The 18,999-nt window shown below is 37.1% G+C and overlaps 2 protein-coding genes across 2 annotated transcripts; one reads left to right on the top strand and one right to left on the bottom strand.

Moving 5' to 3' along the window:
* Nucleotides 1-553: 553 nt before the first annotated feature.
* Nucleotides 554-5,594, top strand: DGD1 (UDP-Glycosyltransferase superfamily protein). The gene is made up of 7 exons (XM_021966694.2): nucleotides 554-1,365; nucleotides 2,502-2,534; nucleotides 2,645-2,732; nucleotides 3,239-3,720; nucleotides 3,814-4,080; nucleotides 4,244-4,593; nucleotides 4,790-5,594. The coding sequence occupies exons 1-7, from the start codon at nucleotides 757-759 to the stop codon at nucleotides 5,322-5,324; spliced, it is 2,364 nt and encodes a 787-aa protein (XP_021822386.1). The 5' UTR covers nucleotides 554-756; the 3' UTR covers nucleotides 5,325-5,594.
* A 4,442-nt stretch (nucleotides 5,595-10,036) lies between these two features.
* Nucleotides 10,037-12,480, bottom strand: LOC110763826 (aluminum activated malate transporter family protein). Its single transcript, XM_021966703.2, has 6 exons — nucleotides 12,039-12,480; nucleotides 11,792-11,932; nucleotides 11,262-11,534; nucleotides 11,041-11,165; nucleotides 10,781-10,924; nucleotides 10,037-10,687 (listed from the first exon to the last, which is right to left on the bottom strand). Exons 1-6 carry the CDS (start codon nucleotides 12,331-12,333, stop codon nucleotides 10,220-10,222), a joined length of 1,446 nt encoding a protein of 481 aa, XP_021822395.1. The 5' UTR covers nucleotides 12,334-12,480; the 3' UTR covers nucleotides 10,037-10,219.
* Nucleotides 12,481-18,999: the final 6,519 nt, after the last annotated feature.

The raw sequence follows: 18,999 nt of genomic DNA, 5'->3' as shown, positions 1-18,999 counted from the left end.
ACATTGAGAAGATAAGTATAACTAAATTAATAGTTAATTGATAAATTACTGATAAAATAATTTTTAAAGTAAGATCCATGTAATTCTCCCATGCAACAAAATTTGGACATTAACTTTACTCAATCCAAAACCGTCTTAGCAAATTCTCCCACCAAATTTCGTTTTTTATTTCTTCAAGTCATAATCATAAGCCATCAAATTTGGGGCCCATTCCACACTCTTCGTAGGCCAGGGGCTATACTTGCGTTGAGGAACGGCGGGACAAGAAATTAGGCCACCGAAGCAAATATTCCCCCCAATCAGTTCCCGCCACGTGGTCTTGATAACACTCATACGCGAATCACAGTGCACGCAAATCCCAACCCTCAATTTCCAGTCCTCAGCATATTCTTCCCTCCAGCATATTCTCATCGCGAACCCAAGCCGGCCAATCACGCCTCGCAACCTCACTACATCACGTGCCCCTATCCACGTCATCACCCTCAAGTTTTGTCGTCACGTGCACATCTTACTTGGAAAGTACACGTGTGCCACCAGGTTCCAGAAACAGAAAGCTCCGAAAATAGCAACCGTTAAATTCTCAGCCCCCCAAACGCTTCTCCGTATTTTCCTTTTATCCGTAGCTTCGCAAATTCGCATACAGAAGAAGATTCACGAATCAAATTCTCAGAAAACCCTCTAATTCAATTCGAAGCCTGTGTAATTTTGACACGTGAAAGCGAACACTACAGTCAAAACCCTAGCTCGGACTCCGCCATGGCCAGCGAAGGTCAAGCTTCGACCTCCTCCAACGCCTTCTCCTTCATTTCGAAGGGGTGGAGGGAGGTGAAGGACTCGGCTGACGCGGATCTCCAATTGATGAAGCACCGGGCCAACGAGTTTAAGAACCTAGCGACGTCGTTCGACCGCGAGCTCGAGAACCTCTTCAAATTCAACTCGGCGTCGGCGATTCGGTCGTCGCCGCGGTCGGAGATAGACTTCGTCAAGAGGCTGCAGCCGAAGCTCTCCGAGTTTCGGAGGGTGTACTCGTCGCCGGACTTCAGCAAGAAGGTGCTGGAGAAGTGGGGCCCGAGGTCCAGGATTCGGATCGATTTATCCGCGATAAAGAATGCTTTGGTATCGGAGGGGGAGAACAGGGATGGGGTTATGGAATTTGATAGGGTTAGGAGGGGGAGGCCTCTGAAGTTTAGTGAGTTTTGGGGTGAGTGGAAAGGAGACGGCGAGGCTGAGGATGAGGAAAGGCAGTCTAATAAGGATTGGGAACCAATTCGGGCGTTGAAGACGAGATTGAAAGAGTTCGAGAAGCGAGAATTTCTTGGTGGGTTTAAGAATAGTGAGTTTGTTGAGAAATTCAAATCCAGCTTGGTATGTTCTCTCTAGCTTCCTTTCTTAATATGCTGCTTTTGGCTCTGAGCACTTAATTTGTTAACTTTGTATTTTGGTTCTATCGATTTTTTCCCTGTTCTTTTTAGATTTTATTTGGTTCATGTTCGTGGTTCAACTTCAGCAGGAATTTAGTTTTGGTAGTAGTCAGGAGGAAAATTTGAAAAAAAATGAAATCTTGACTGGAGTTGTATTGGAATCATTTGATAGGATTCAGGTGGAAGCAAATATTACTGATACAAATAGGTGAGATGCTGTGTTTTGGTGGTTGTATGCTTACTTCCCTTGTACATTTTTGGGGGAGTATATTAGGGTTGCCTACTTTGAACAAGGGTAGAGACCAACGGGTTGAATATGCTTTGACCCCATGAGGCATAACATAGAACCTCTGGATAGCTAATTACTAAGTTCTCCTGTACAAAATATGAAAAAACAAGTTGAGAGACAGAGCTGACTTATTTTTTATAATTGTTTGTTTATAAGAAGGTATGGAACAAAATCCTTCAGAGAAGGTTCTGAAATTATGGAAGAGAGCTTTGCATTCAAATTTTATTTTATTTATTTATTTATATAAAAAGACTCCTATTTGCATTCCTCAGTTTGGCTGGAACTGGTATGGCGTTTTGATCAACTACTTTGAATTTTGTAATGCCAAACACTATTAGGGTAGTTCTTTGTTATGCATATATGTTGGGAGTCCAATGTCATTCAGAGCCACAATTGGCACATTAGATCCTTTAAGTTTTACTAAAAAAAAACTGTGTGTGTCAATGCCTTTGCACTGTGTGATTAGGAATAAATGCTTCCACTTGAGCGTCTAGTGTGAGACAATGCTCCCATCTAGCAAGTGAGGTGTAATTTGATTTTCAATTAATGTATTCTTCTGCGCAATTTCATGAAAGCCATGCTAATGATGCCCAACAAATTATATATTGCTTGTCCTCTGAAAGCCATTCTTTTTAGGGAATAAGACACTATATTTCTTGTAGTTGACATCTTAATTTTCCGAGTCTTTTTTTGTGCTTGTGTTCCATGATCAATGTTTATTTCTTGGTATGCGGTAATAAACATGAGCAGTACATATTCTTACAGCTACTCGTTTCTTCTTCAATTTTCAGAAATCAATGTACAAGGAACCTGAGGAGTCAAAGGTTGGTATTTACCCTGCATTTCTTTTTTGGTTGTCTTGTGTTTTCTTTTGATATGTGGTAATGTCTATGCTAATTTTCCCCTTTTTTTTTTTCTTTTTTCTACATGATAGGCAGTACCTCCATTGGATGTGACAGAACTTTTGGCATGCTTGGTTAGGCAATCTGAGCCTTTTCTGGATCAACTTGGCGTTAGAAGAAGTAAGTAATTCTGTAAGTTATGTTTAAAGGTGTTACTGTATAAATGTCTGGGTTCATTTTTGTTTTGTATTTTTTGTAATTTATTCTGCTAGAGTGAAACATTCATGCTTCTATTAAATCATTAGATGGGTATTGAAACTTCAAATTTTGTGTAATTGTTTGGGGTAGTTTATGAAACTTATGGATTCAAACCTTAATTGGACTATTTCCAAGTGAAAAAAACATATGACATCAATCATGGGGTAGTAAGCACTGTTCTTTACTCATATCGTGGATATCCTTATCCTTATCATGAACATGAATCTATCTTGCATATAAAGTTAAGTAGCCCAGGATCTATCACTGTCTAACAACAGTACCCACAAAGGAATATAAAAACAAAGGCAATGAAGACAACAAGATTCAAATGGCTTGGTTGGCTGCCCAAATATTTCCTGTTGAGAATTAGATTTCAATTTTCTTGAAGTAATGACCGCTGAACATGTACAATGGGAAAATGACTGCAGATGTATGTGAGAAAATAGTGGAAAGCTTGTGTAGCAAAAGCAAGAACCAACTTCTGCACCCCCTTTCTTCTGGAGAGTCATCTGTTCTAGACAGTGAAAACATAAATGATGAATTAGACTTAAGGATAGCCAGCGTCCTCCAGAGCACAGGGCATTCTTATGATGGTGGGTTTTGGACAGACCATGCAAAGAATGACCCATCAGACCAGAAACGACATGTTGCTATTGTCACAACTGCTAGTCTTCCTTGGATGACTGGAACTGCAGTGAATCCGCTGTTTCGTGCTGCATATCTTGCAGAGTCTGCAAAACAAAATGTTACATTATTGGTTCCGTGGCTTTGTAAATCAGATCAAGAAATAGTATATCCTAGCGACGTCACTTTTACTTCACCAGAAGAGCAGGAAACTTATATCCGTAACTGGCTTGAGGAAAGAGTTGGCTTTAAGGCTGACTTTAAGATCTCTTTTTATCCAGGAAAGGTAATTATTTTAATGACTTTAACCATGCAACTGACATTTTTGCTCATATCAAATTATGGTTGCTAATGGATATGTGGTATTGCTATATATCAGTTTTCAAAAGAAAGGCGAAGCATTATACCAGCTGGAGACACTTCTCAGTTTATTCCGTCCAAGGATGCTGACATTGCCATCCTCGAAGAACCAGAACACTTGAATTGGTACCATCATGGTAAGCGTTGGACTGATAAATTTAACCATGTTGTTGGTGTTGTTCACACAAATTACTTGGAATATATCAAGAGGGAGAAGAATGGAGCTCTCCAAGCATTCTTTGTGAAGCACATAAACAATTGGGTTACAAGAGCATATTGCGACAAGGTATTAGTCAATTCATTGGATTACATGTGCATTCTTTCTCGAATGTGTTGTAGCGTTGTTAGTGCTAACTTTATTAGGCGCTTAAGTTTTCAGAAAGATATTTTAGACCAAGGGATGCTTCTCTTGATTTGATGAATAAACTGTTTATATGATTTTTGTCCAGGTTCTTCGCCTTTCAGCTGCCACGCAGGATTTACCTAGGTCTGTGATTTGCAATGTCCACGGTGTGAATCCCAAGTTCTTGAGAATTGGAGAAAAGGTGGCCGCAGATAGGGAACTTGGAGAGGAAACATTCTCAAAAGGAGCATATTTCTTAGGGAAGATGGTATGGGCAAAGGGATACCGTGAGCTGATAGATTTGTTGGCAAAGCATAAGAATAACCTTGATGGCTTCAAGTTGGACGTGTATGGGAATGGAGAGGATGCCAATGAAGTTCAGAGTACAGCTAAAAGCTTGGATTTGAATCTCAATTTTCTGAAAGGAAGAGACCATGCAGATGATTCTCTTCACGGGTAAGGATCTTTTAGGTCTCCGCTGTACAAAAGCATAATCTCCATGCATAATGCATTGTCCCCTTACTTTTGGGCCTAAAGGAACCAATTCTTAAAATCCTTTACATTTGACTAAGTTCAGAAATAAACATAAACATACAGTTTAGTTATTTGTTTCCCCTTCTCCTGCTAATAATATTCTCTTTTTCACTTCAAGGTACAAAGTCTTCATAAATCCCAGTGTTAGTGATGTACTCTGCACGGCTACTGCTGAGGCTCTTGCCATGGGCAAATTTGTAGTTTGTGCGAATCATCCATCAAATGAGTTCTTCAGATCATTTCCTAATTGTTTGACCTATGAAACACCTGAGGACTTTGTTGCGAAAGTGAAGGAAGCAATGGAAAGTGACCCTAAGCCCCTTACTCCGGAGCAAAGATACAATCTGTCATGGGAAGCTGCTACCCAGAGATTCATGGAGTACTCCGATCTTGATAAAGTCTTGAATATAGACAACAACGGTGCAAAATCAAGCATAGGCAATGGAAAGAAGATCTCAAAGTCGGCATCAGTGCCTAGCTTGACGGGTATGGTCGATGGTGGTTTGGCATTTGCCCACTACTGTCTCACTGGGAATGAATTCCTTCGACTGTGCACAGGAGCAATACCTGGAACCCGTGACTACGACAAGCAACACTGTAAAGACCTTCATCTCTTGCCGCCTCATGTAGAAAATCCAATTTATGGCTGGTAAGTAGATTAGTGGTCCAATCTGACTGTATAATACTAACACATAGTATTTTAGGAGCCTGTTAAGCTTATTAGGTAGGAAGGTTTGTTTTCTGTAGGGATGGGTTGTATGCATTATTGGAGCACGGATTTTGGTAGATAGTAGCCAAGTTTTGTATCTCATGTTAGTTGATAGAAAATAATTGCCAGTATATTTAGTAATGTCATCAAATTGTACTATGCTCTGCTGAGCGCTGCATATATATTATCAAATATAAGATAATTAATTTCTTCACATTCTTTCGTAGATGGAAAATTACTTTGAGTGGCGTTATTGCCATCCTCTCACCCTATTCAATTTTACATTTAAAAAATAAAATAAAATAATAATAGTTGAAACCTTTGTAAAAGTACTTTCAAGAACAGCACCACATTAGAGCTTTTCTGTAACGGGCCTTTGTAAAAAATTTATATTTGTGTTTATAATGAGTAATTTTTGGATATGTTTCAAATGGAAGCTCCAAACTAGATGAAACCATGTTTCTAGATGAACCAATTATTATGGGTATAGTATATATGTGGTTGGTATATTCTAACTTGTACGTGCGTTGCACGTGCGCCTTAACTATTAAAATGTACACTGAAGTGGAATGGAGTTCGAGTTCAGAATGACCAAACTAAATTAAAGACTGAAAAGGTGACGCCTTGTTCTTCATGTGATCCCCATTTCCTTTTTCTATGAATAGTGACTCATCGTGCATCTGAAACTACTAGAACTTTCTGGGGCAATTTCTGACCTCTAATTTGATAAGAATAATATAACAAAATACAACAGACTAATTATTTTATTATATGCTTGCTTTCTGTGATCAAAATTAGTCTAGCGTAGGGCTTACACATCAGCACCACATGGGGGTAGCACCACAGTGGAAAAGTAGGCCAAAATATCCCTCTTCTCTTTAAATGCATCCGAGTTCGATTCACCTAAAAGACAATCTGAAAGCAACCCAATATAATACGTACTCCCCCATCCCCTCCCTATCTAATGACCCCAAAAAAGAAAGCCCTCCCGCATCAGCACCACGTCATTGGTTCTTATGAATCTGCCCTATTTCCATGGATGTATTAATAACTCTCTCTAATGGGTCTGAATAATCTTACTTAATTAAATAAGAGACAAAGAAGAAGTTCATAATTTATCTGCAGCCTTCCAAAAACTGAACTGATATTATTCCTCTGATGGTGCTTTCTGAAATGTCTTTTAGCTGTGGGATTGCAGCCACTTTGTCCCTGCCTCCTCTGATAACTTATACTAAAGATCTATAATATATTAATACAAGTCAATCAATTGCTGCAAATGTACCAAGCTAATATTTAATTTATTTGGTAATGGGAATATTTATTTTGCTTGATATAATATACTTCATCATTAGCTTTTCCTAATGAGGAATGAAAGCATGATCTTGATAAGTGGTGGTGGAGCTACGTTTTTAGCTAACATCACATTGTCTGGATTCATATTAAAAATTAAGCAAGTTGCATTAGGAAAAGGCAACACAAGGATATTAAATTGAGATGGTTAGGGCAGATTTATGTGTAGTGCTAATTGTGACTTAATTAACTTTGTAGTGATGGTAGATCCTGGTTAAGGAATCTTTTGGTAGTGAGTGAAGCACTTGAAATGGGAAAAATAAAATATTAAGGTTCATATATATGTTTATATATATATTTGACGTGCATGTTTATACATCCAACATCAACTAGGACTTGTGGTGGTGGTGATTCCAATTCCATGTGATATTTAGTTATACAAGGCAGATAAAAAATAGACTTTCTGTATTTAATGTTTTTCATTGTAGAGTAATAGTATGATGTTCTCATTTAAAAAGAAAGAAGAACGTGATAAATTAAGAAAATGATGAAGATTTAGGGCATGTTTATGAGTGCTTCTGAAGCACTCCTGACAACGTTTGATAAAAAAAAGTTTAAAAGTACTTATGGGTCATAGAAGCGCTTTCTGGAGAAGCACATGCTATGTGTTTTCAAAAAACACTTGGATTTTTTATTATAAAAATTTCAACATCTTTATAATAAAAGCGCTTTTGTCAGTGCTCATGAGTAAAAGTGCTTCCTAGAAAAGTAGTCCTAATAAAACATGGATTTCAATGACTATAACTCAAATTTGATTATCCAACCCATGATGTATGGTTAACTACAAGAAATTAAACATGTTCAATATGAAGAATCGATTATAAGTCAAAGATTTAGGATATAAAAAACATGAACACACACACCAGTCTTAATTAATCCCCTCCTCTCTCGGAAGGGGACAAGACAACAACACCCTCTTGTATGGGAGAGAAAAACAACTCATACCTCCAAATCCCACCATGATCTCAAACTCTTATGTTGTTTTAATGTTTGAGAGGCGTACTGTGGACATGTTTTCATCACCTCAAATTCAAGTATTTTTAAAAAGTATTAAAGCCTTCCGCGCTAAGCACTATTGTTTATTTTCTTTCTCTTTTTCTTTTGTTGGCCACCTGGGAAAGGGAAAGTGCATGCATGTTAGACGCTAATACGACATCAACATTTTACAGGCACACCAATGTGGTGAAATCATGGTATTCCATTTGCCCGGAATGCCGGCTGCTCTCGCTCACGGTGAGTTTTCATCGTTTTTTGATATATTTTTTTTCTTCTTATCAATGCGGAAAATAGATACGAACTTTGGAGCTCTTCCAATTTTGAAAATAGTAGTAATACAAAATTAAGAGCTAACTGATTTACTTTCCCAACACTTAACCTACGTTGGAAATAAAGGGTGTGATTGATGAAAACTGAAATTCATTTAATCAATTCAGATAACAAGGACTAGCTGAATACATTAAGATAAGAAGCAACTAGCTAATACCTAACTATATAATTGACAATTGACTAACAAACTTTGACATAGAAAATAACGGTTGACCCTGAGTTGGCTGATTAGATGATGAGGTGGCAAATGTCTGTCATTTTCAGCAGATCACAGACGTGGTTTGAGATAAGAACATGCCTTGAGAAGTTCCATGCAGCAAAGGGCCAAGATCTTTAACAGGAAAAACAACTCCAAGTTGAGTGATTAAGGCCTAACAAGAAGAAACTGAGTTGCGTGGAACGATAATGTCATCAACATAGACCAGAATAATCTGAGAATCTTGCTTGATAAACAGTAATCTGCTTGAGAAAATATGAATCCCATAAAGATCAAACCTTGAAAATGTTCTTCATATCAGGCCCTTGGAGCCTATTTCAACCCCTATAATGATGATCTGTTAAGCTTGCATGCACACATGGTTAATTTGGAGGGGTACTTATTCGATGATCCCAGTCTGCCCGGCCAGCCAGCATCTTTTGGAGATTCCAGATTTTGAGTTCGATTTAAGGTGCGAATTGGTCTTTTTTTTTTTAGTCGATCGAAGGAATGAAGATTTCATTTCATTATCTTAGCAAGTTACAAACAAATCCAATACAACAAACAGAACAATAAAACAAAAGCACAATCAAATTAGACCTACAAAAAAAGTTGGACCCTCAAAATGATTTTTTGGGCCCTTCACGTGACAAAAACATGGTTTTCTTCCGAGTGTATAGAACATGGTTTTTTACCGAGTGCATTTGTGTGTTCAAATAAATTCAGGATGCATGCCTTTGGTCAGAAATTGCTAGGCAATTAAGAACCAAGCAAGAGCCATCTAGCCCGCAATACGAACCCACTAACTATATATAAAGATATATGCAGTTTGGCCTTTAGGAATTCGGATGGACATTTCTCTTCCTCAGTTCCTCCATCTGGTTCACTTCCTCTCAGTCAGGGTGTCAACTGTTAAAGCTCATAGATCTACTCTATCACTTTGCTTTCATCATTCTCAAAACTAAGACTATTTGAATCCATCGTTTGTGACAGAAATTCACACAGTGAAAGCATGTTATAGAATAAAAAATATTACTTTAATTTATGTGTTTTATTATTAATTTCAATATATTTTAAATATTCAAATTTCATAATTAATGAAGGGAACTTTAATCTTCGCTATAACAATGACGTGCACATTTCCTACTATTTTGAAATCCTCTACCACACCACCACCTTCCTACATACTAGTATAAATACTTTCAACAATGGTTTAGTACTGCAACCATTACAACTACAAGTTCCCTACAACAACGCTTTTTGTCCTTGGCTTTAAATTTCTTTGTTCATTGTTTACACTTCAGTTTTATATTTACTAACTTTCTTTCTAATGTGGGAAATATTCACCTTAATATTCTCAAACGCCTCGGCACGTGTGGTAAATTCTGAAGCCTAACACTGGGACAACACATGTTGTATGACGTGGAGTACGTGTGGCTGTTGGGCTTTCACATGTGGGCTAACCCGCTCTAATACCAAGGAAGTTGAGGTTCCACGTTTAAACCAAAGCTCCCTTGCTCCTATGGTCCAGCATTACCCAAAATTAGACTCTTCTGGAGAGTCCTTTTTTTAACTTTTAGCTTTCAAGGTTCATAGACATTGGGAGGTAAGAATGACAAATTCAGTTTGTTTTGAACTCTTATTTTGAACTAATATTAAAATCAAAGTTCTTTTTTTATTTTATTTTTAAAAGTACCTTTCTGAAAGGAGGAAGACATCAGATAGCAAAGAGCACTGCGTTTTCTTCTTCTGCCCATTCTACTAAGCAAATAGTGGCAGGCTTTTGTTACAAAATATTGAATATAAAAATGGGGAAATATTGATAATATGCCTTCCCCATGAAAATCCCACAATTTCTTTTGTGAAATTACAACAGAGTTAATCATCATACTCAACAAAATAAAAGTATACAAGTTGAGTATTTTCAACCCAATTACATGTCAGAGTAACAAAATATTTACACTTCCTCACTTTGGTTCTGGGCCTTTAGGTGCCATGTTTAATATTTCCTGTACTGTGATTATAACATGGGCACTTTCACCATCTAAAAGCACAGGATTTACACTTCCCCTGTGAAGTAACTGTGGCTTCTCTGGTGAGACAGTGGGCTCCACTACTTTTTTGAAATGTGCCAGTTCAGAAAGCTTATGAACTGATTTGGAAATTTTTTCTGCACCTTTGACAATCTCAACTAGAATTGAGGCAACTGCTGCAGCTGGCACAATTGCAAGGATGTCTGCATTTTCCAATGATGCAGCTTTCAGAGCAGTTTTGAGGTCTTTGACTGCAGTTTTGGACTTCTCCAAATGTTCACAAGCATGTTTTGGTTCCTTCATGGTTTTGATTGCTATGGCTAATGCTTTTAGGGCCTTTCCAGTCTCAATACTCATTGTTCTGCAGGAGTCTTGAATTATCTGTAAAAATTCTGGTGGAACCTGCAAGGATCATATAATTAATATTGATTTTTCTTTTGTTAAATATTTTAATTAAATCATGGACCCTTAAGAGTATGAAGATTTGATACATACTTGTACATTTGAGTTGATGTGGCCATTTAGAGTTTCGATCTGGTAGGCGCATTGCCGGGCAAGAGCACCCATCTTCAAGTATTGCTTCCATGGATGGCGAAATTTAAAACGGCCATGTCTTGGTTCCCATGCTGCAAAATTTGCCTGTACATTTATACAATTGCTATATATCAGAAATGGCTAGCTAGTATACCTATATATATGTTAGTGGCTTTCATGCCAAGGTACGTAAGGAAGAAAAATGATGCTTTAGTACTCACCAAGGATTCTTCAGTGGTTTTTGAGTTGAGGACACTCTTATATCCTTGAAGAAATGAGTCCTCATTTTTGGGGACCATGCCACAATTTCCATTCTTAGGTGTTTGAAAATATTCACCTCCAAATCCTGTAATTAATTTCCTCATTCTCAGTTAATCTTTGAACATGTTGAACACCAAAAAAGAAAAAAAGGAACTAGAGCCAATTATAGAATTTAGCTTACCTTCTAGGCTGTTTGCAAGCTTTTCTATATTGGAAGCTATCAGCTTGTGCAGATCTTCGCCAGCCCATACTGGACAAAGAAAAACTGATATGATCATGCAAGTTCCTCCACCTATTATGATTGTCAGGAGTCTTTCATGAGCCATTTCCAAGAGCTCTTCAACACGATACCCCGATATGGTTACCATACTGAATGTCAAGATGAATATCAACACTCCATAGTCATATCTGGCCTTGATCCTTGGGAAGAACCGAGAGAATGTAGAAGTTGCAGCTGCAACCATAAAAACACTTGCATGCATTAGTAAGCAGTATCTGTTTCTGTATACACAAAGCCTATAACATGAGAAATATTCTTGCCAGATCATCTGACATGTTAGTTATGTTCTGAGATAGTGATTAGGACCGTCAATTAGATAAAATTTTATCTGAATATGTCGTCCATCTAGTAACCTAACATGTCAGATATCTGGCAACATAACCATTACCCAACGTATCAATTTTTTTTTTCATGTGTACAAATATATATACCAAGCAGGAAGACAAAGATCCCAAGCACAATGGGCTCTCCTTTCTCTCCAAAGAGACTAGCTAAGTGTTGGGCTCCAACGCCTAGAGCACCAGCCAGTAATGTTGCAAAACCTCTATTTAAACTTTTGCTGAGGGTTGCACCTACACAGGAAAACAAAAATAATAAGTACACTTTTTAGTTTAACATGATCAATAAGTTGAAAGAAATTTCAATCAATATCTTTATCATTTTCATTTTTTAACTTACCTACAGTGAATTCAAACACCACTACTACTGTTAGAACAGCCCAGATTCCTGCAACCCCGAAACCATCGAAAAGGGCTCTCCAGTAGTACAATAAGGACACCAATGTGAGAGCCAGAGCCACTTTCAGAGAGTGAATGACTCTTCTTGGGTCATCTCTTCCTAGCTTTATAGTGCCCTTTACAACTTTGACAGCCTTGGTATTGAACTTCCCCGGCAAGGCCTTAAGCCAGCCCCACCATCGCGAGAAAAGCCCGGCCTTCGCTTCCCCTGCAGCTGTTAACTCATTGATCTCCATGTCTCTAGTTCAGGGACAAGTTGTATGAACTTATTTAAGGAAAAGCCTAACAAGTTAAGCTAACCAAAGCCTTTGCTAGCTAGATGACTTTCCTTTTCTAAGCACTTCACAAATGGGAGAAAGGGTGGAAGAGAGAGAGATGGTTGGGCAAAGAAAATTGAAAAACCTTTGATGGGTTTAATTGTCTCACAACTGGCCTTAATTTATAAGGCAAAGAGTTTGGTGTGAGTCGAGAATATTTTATGCGGTACACGTCTTTGTGTCTCTTGTAGGAAGAGAGACAAAGATTTTGCTTGAGAAAAAAGTAGAGTTTGAAAAAAGCGTGGGCTGACTAAGCTTTTACTTGGATCTGAGCTAAATATTTATAAAAAAAACCCACAAACTGCAGGGAGCATAAAGTTTAGCCCACTAGTCAGAAACAGAGAATCAAGAGTACTTGAGCCCACTATAGGCCTCTCTCTCAACTCAACTGTTCACCACCCAAGGTTAAAAAACCAGCTTTTGACGATCAAGTGGGTAAGTGTATATTCTAGCTTAGTAGCTTCCATGAAAATTTAATGGCCATTTTCTCTCCCTCTCTCTCTCTCTCTCTCTCACTCTCTCTCACTCTCTCTCACACACACACACACACACACACCAACTTTGAAACTAAATTTTCCGTACGTAAACCATGGTGTGTGATCACTGTAAGTCTGTAAAGTCTGTGGCATGCACTGTACCCCACTGTTTCTGCATATATATATATATAGAGAGAGAGAGAGAGAGAGAGAGAGTAATTGTTCAGAATTAGCTCTGTGGCTTAACTCAGTTTTAAAGTTACTTAACTGAGCTTGTATATTATATGAATTGACTTTGTTTAGAATATGTGCTTTCACCATACCACTAACCGTAGCTTTATTTAATTAAAGTGAAGTTTCATCAGGTTTTGCATTGTTTAATTAACTTAACTCAGAAAGTGGAAGAATGATGATGCTCTAGTTCTATGCTTATAAACTATGGTTTATACTTTTTGTCAAAGAATCCATCGAGCCAATGGCATTCACAGAGCTGAGTAAAAAGTTTATATGCTTTGCAGCTCTGAACTATATAAGATGAAAGATGATCAAGGTAAAAAAAACATTGAAATTAACAAAGGTGAAAAACTGTGGTCATTGGACGAATTGGTTCACCTGGCCAGTTTGACATAATATTTCTTGGAAGATTTATCAAGCACTGTTCTAACTAGAAGCACATTATAGAAGTTCCCATTAATTAACACGGTTATCATACCACAACTACCTCGGTTTAGTGATATTTTTCTTTGCACTATTAGTAGAAGTCCTAAATTCGAATCTCATCTTATTTTCATTAAAAAAAAATATCATAGTCACTGTCGATCGACACCCCTTTGACATATATACCTGAACATAGTAGGTTGATAATTAGATCATACCAAAGAACTTGATCTTTTAAACTCATATAGCTGGAAAGATGATCCGTTTTAATTTGAAGTTGAAGGGAGGCATGGTGTTAGAACAGTAGGTTTGGATCCATATGCAAGTGCTTAGGCATTGAGGGAATTTGCATGAAACGACAAATTAAGGAACCAAAGAATGTAGCAATTAAAATATTAATGTGTTATCCAACAAAACTTAGTGTGTGCCTTGAGTTCATTACAAAAGGGAAATTTTATTAGGTCACCACTACTTCTATTGCGATGAGTTTAACTTTTAAGAGGTACATGATGCAGCATCACACTGGGGTCATAGTGACAACAGGATGACAAAGAAAAAAGGGATAAAGACGAGACTGACAAGTGGTTTGTAATTCAAGTGGTTAAGAGTAGTTATTCTTGCACCTGACGTTATGTGTTCAAATCCTCCTCCCTAATGATCTGTACTTGCAACTGCATTTCTTATATCTGTATGTTGATTCTTTATTCTTGATTACCTTAAAACTGATAAAAAAAACTTGCTTATATCATACTGATGGTGATCATCAACCACTAGTTTAGTAGAAGCTGACTCAATCTGTCTATAGTCCTTTCATTTTATCTACCTAACCCTATATAGCACACCATATTTAAGATTTCCAAATGCGAATTTGTACCATAAAAGGCATGAATGATATGCTTACAAATTTTTTTTTGGTTGATTTGAACACATTTCTAAGTTTAGGTCGAGATGACATTTATCCAACACAAAATTAATGCGTTACAGTTAACAAGAAAAACAAACTATTATTTCATACTAACTAAAACAGGTGTTTTAACAAGAATTTTCATATGATTTTCCCTTTTTTCTTTTCTTTAATCTTCATATTCCAAAAAGATGCTTGCTACTTAGATAGGGTTTCTATATATGTACACACCTTTAATTGACCAGTCACTTCAATGTGTTGTGAGTTTACTCTGAAACGAAAACGGGAACATTCTTTGCACTTTTTGTTCATCCATACTCATGGCTTGCCAAAATTTTGAGCAACTTGCATGGAGGAGGGTACAAGGCGCATCAACAAATAGATGGGGGCCTTTAGAGCTCGAGAGGGAAACAGCAAAGCAAGCCAGTGGTTGAGAGTGCTTCTGTCTATGATATCTATGCATGCCTCCTTTAATTTTCCTTTATTTCTATGTATGCCTTATCCACTAAAGCTATCTCTTTTTTACTACCAACTGTTCATAGCTATGCAAATTGTTGAATGGTTTAAAATCCACAATTCCACGTGATATAGCGTTATTGGTCGGGGATAGCACAACCGATTGCAACTAAGTTTTTCTCCTTCTTCTTTTTTCTAGGTGCTTGTTTTGATTACGATGGCTGAAGTGTTGAGGGCTTCACATACTGCTGGACGGTTAGAATATGTGAACTTTGATTTAAGATTTTTGTCTTGAGCTTATCTATTTTGTGCTTCAAAATTCCTTTCAAGGAACCTTATTCGATCAGAGCCGCATTGTCACTAATTCAGTTTTAGAAAGTTGGATACAAATGATCTGCTCGTACCTTTCTAAGTTCCATTCAAAATGGTAAAGTATATTTCAGCATAAAGTTGTTAGATTGACCCAACAATATTTTGATATGCCTCTGATAGGCTCTTGCTAATTTCACCGAAAAGTTATAACTTTGTATTAACAAAACTTTGGTTTAGTTTAAATCTTTGTGACCATATCAAATTTTGGTTGATAGGCACTCATCCTCCAATTTAATAATAAAATTAAAAATTAATGTTGTGAAGGCAAACAGTTGGAGGATGAGTGCCTTCCAAATTAAAATTCCCCCCAGGTAAAATGTTCTTACCGCATGGTGCATAGAACTAGATTGGATTGGATAACTCACTAATTTCAAAGTTTGTTGATCGAAGAAATGGAGGGCAACTTTCAATTTTGTCCAAATTGAAAGTAGAGAACGGATTAGTAATGAACGAAACTTATCTCTTCCAATATCTACAAAACAGTAAGATATCAGTAACTTATAACTTATCCACACTATAAAAACATCATTCAGTTTTTACATACCTTTGACTTAGTTATATCATATGCCTCACTTCTAACCTTATACATTTGGTCGAGAATCATAGACTTGGAGCTGTTGCATTGCAGCTGGCATGCATGCAGCTCAAATATGCAAAAGAGATATAATGTAAAGCGATCCAGCACTATTCCACACCTAACATATATACAACAAATGCTTCAAATCCACGGGCCACCATTTTCAGTAACAGCTCAAGCTTTTTACATTTTATAAAAATCATTACCATAATTGGGTTGTATTAAATCCTTTATGTCATTTCTTCTTTATTGATATTATGTCATCTGTCGTGACAAAATTCGTATTAAATTCTTAGGTTAAGACTTTAAGCCTACTTTGTGGTATTTTAAGTGGCTCTTAAACTTTTTCCCATTGTTAATTAAACCACTAATCTCGTTGATTAAGACAACCATTAACCCAAAACAACCACCTCCCCCTCGTAGCCTAATTTGTTTAGTGTTGCAATATTCCATGTACGTGGTTTTGTACTTGTTCTAAAGTGAAAGGGGAAACATCGATCATTACTCTCATTGTCTTCTCAAAAGACTAATTTCACTAACATCTTAATCAATTATCCTATGAGATTAATTCATATTAAATTGGGTGTGCTCCAATTATATCACTGCGTATATGTATGCATCCATGTCATTGTATGATGGGGTGCTGCTGAAAAATTGTCAATTTGACTCTTATCTTGAAGGCTGCAGAGCAAACATCATGGCCGGTCACCCAATGTTCCGACTAGTTTCCATGCCACTAATTCGAGCCGACATTCTCAACAAAATCTAACATCGGAAATTTAACAAAATAAAATACAATATATAAGTGTGTGGTTCCATTACTAATATCATCAAGATATTTTGTGAAAAAACTTGATATATGCTGAACTATACAGGTGGTTAAGTTGAGAACATTATTGATATTGGGCGAATTATAGGTTGAGTAACGTATGTAGTATCTCCATACATTATATTGGCCTCATTTTGCTACCCCTTGTAGGCCTATCAGCTTACGTTATATGGGCTTCCGTACAACAAATGGCTTCAATTTTTTATGTTTTATTTTTTGCAACAGAATGGGCTTCAACGTAATTCCCTCTTCATTGATGCATGAAATTAACTGTTTTTGACATGAGCTGACCAACTATTTGGTGAGAACGTAACATTGACGTATGGTTTTACTTTTGTGTACAGCACATATTTTATCCATTAATACTACATTGTAAAAGTATCAATTTATTATATACTCATGTTATTTTTTGTTAGCGGGACTGGCTGGGCATGCCTAATTACCGGTTCTTCTAGTTTCTTTTGTTTACTCTTTTAGAGTTTTGGTCACTTAGGTGAGCATGTTGTTTTGCATTTCTGTCATTGTCTTTCTCTTCTGCAAGGTTTGGTTTGGTCCCTCCTGTTGTTCTTGTATCTCTTTTTTGTTTCTTGTTAATAAATTATGATCAAGGGGACATGTGGGGGGCTTCCGGAGTGTTGGTCCCCTCTTTGAGGGTGGTGGATGTTTGTGCATCCGATGACTGATACTGAGAAGCTAATCTCGCCTAATCCTTTGGTTTATTTTTTTATTTATAAAAATACTCATGTTATAACAAGTGAATTAATTATGCCATATGAATATATTCAGTATCCTTCAGTAATTTCTACCTTTACTTTACAATGTAGTGGCTGGCTACTCGTCAATGGTACCTCCATCTAATGTTTTTCCTTCTTACCACATATTTGGAAATTTGTGGCTGGATGGGCTTGAGTGTAATATATGGGCCTAAATCTGATTTTGGTTGTTTAATGCCTGCTGTTGGTCTCCTTCAGTTGTTGGGCTCTGGTTCCCACTATAACCAGAATGTACAAAAAACAAAGGGCGAAGAGACAATGCTAGGACATGGAAGTTAAATCATGCCTTGGGGCTTTTTCAGATACCACTGCCCCAATAAGATATGGAAATCTAATGATTTTTATATTTTTAAAGTTAGGAATGGGAGTGAGGCAGCGCGATATTTGAATGACTAAAATTATAGCATAAAACACACAACTTTGAAATCCATCAAGAAGAATGAGGGAAACTCAAGTTTATTGATAATATGAAATAACAAAACATAACCTTAGCCGCGGGTTTAAATTCGATTTAAATACCCTAGGAGCCTTAGGAATCCAAAAGGAATTAAACTAGGAAAATTAACAAAGTTCTCAAAAACTGATAAAACATAACAAGGCACTTTTGGGCTGCTAAATGATCTCATATGCACTTTTACTTGTGACACCGTTCTCTTCGAAACAACAGGTTATGGCCCCAAACATGCAGCTTTCCGAATTTGTCCTTGCGCTCGCGTCTTTTCAACTTCTCTTCAATTGCTTCTGCCATCTGTTCTACATCATGGAGGGGGAAATTGACATAAACAGATACTATGGGGGCTTGAATTTGGGACTACTAACACCTATTGGTGATCTAATGATTGAACAACACAAAGAATGATGGAAGAAGAGGAGAAGAGAGACAGGAGGATTACTTGCCCCTATTTATAGTTAGAATCCATAGTGGAGTTTTGGGAGCTTTTTTCTTTATAAATTAACATATAGACAAGACATGAAGCTTGATTTTAATATCAATATTATGATTGCCATGGAGAAACACAACAGAAGACTTACTGAAAGGACAGTAGTGAAGCATATTACGTAGGGCTCGGGATTGCCCCATACTTTCTGGGGCACCGAAACCTCTCCAGAACCCCAACCCCAAGCACCCATTTCAAAAGAGAGCATCAGTATCAGCATTCATGCACGCGTTCAGACCAATTAAATAAAAAATAATGTCCCTAGTGCTCTAATAATATCAGCATTATATTCATTCATGGTCAATTAGTCAAAAATTAAAAAGCAAAAGGCAAAAACAACTCCCAATTAAATAATGTGCCTAGTGCTCTAAAACAACACAAGAACAAATCACCAAATATTGTAGGAGCTTAGCTACCTTGCTGCCTTTGGATTAAAAATTGCAATTGAATTAGGTTTCTATATAACTTCGTGGACCTTGAGATGCCTCGACATCTGCAACACAATCCAGTTGTATGTAATAAAGCTCCTACAATCTAACATATGTGAGGACATATCTATTTGTTTATTATTATCTAATTAATCCAATAGGTTGCTCATCATCA

The sequence above is a fragment of the Prunus avium genome, chromosome 7 (assembly GCF_965620075.1).
Source record: "Prunus avium chromosome 7, drPruAviu1.hap1.1, whole genome shotgun sequence".
NCBI classification, from domain to species: domain Eukaryota; kingdom Viridiplantae; phylum Streptophyta; class Magnoliopsida; order Rosales; family Rosaceae; genus Prunus; species Prunus avium.
This window is presented reverse-complemented; position numbering and strand designations above follow the sequence as displayed.

Excerpts from the sequence above, each read along its gene's own strand:
- DGD1 (XM_021966694.2), top strand. The coding sequence starts at position 757 with ATGGCCAGCGAAGGTCAAGCTTCGACCTCCTCCAACGCCTTCTCCTTC. Across the intron at positions 2,535-2,644 it reads AGGAACCTGAGGAGTCAAAG|GCAGTACCTCCATTGGATGT; the intron begins GTTGGTATTTAC and ends TCTACATGATAG. Across the intron at positions 4,594-4,789 it reads GCAGATGATTCTCTTCACGG|GTACAAAGTCTTCATAAATC; the intron begins GTAAGGATCTTT and ends TTTCACTTCAAG.
- LOC110763826 (XM_021966703.2), bottom strand. The coding sequence starts at position 12,333 with ATGGAGATCAATGAGTTAACAGCTGCAGGGGAAGCGAAGGCCGGGCTT. Across the intron at positions 11,535-11,791 it reads GATCTTTGTCTTCCTGCTTG|CTGCAACTTCTACATTCTCT; the intron begins GTATATATATTT and ends TTATGGTTGCAG. Across the intron at positions 10,925-11,040 it reads AAACCACTGAAGAATCCTTG|GCAAATTTTGCAGCATGGGA; the intron begins GTGAGTACTAAA and ends ATAAATGTACAG.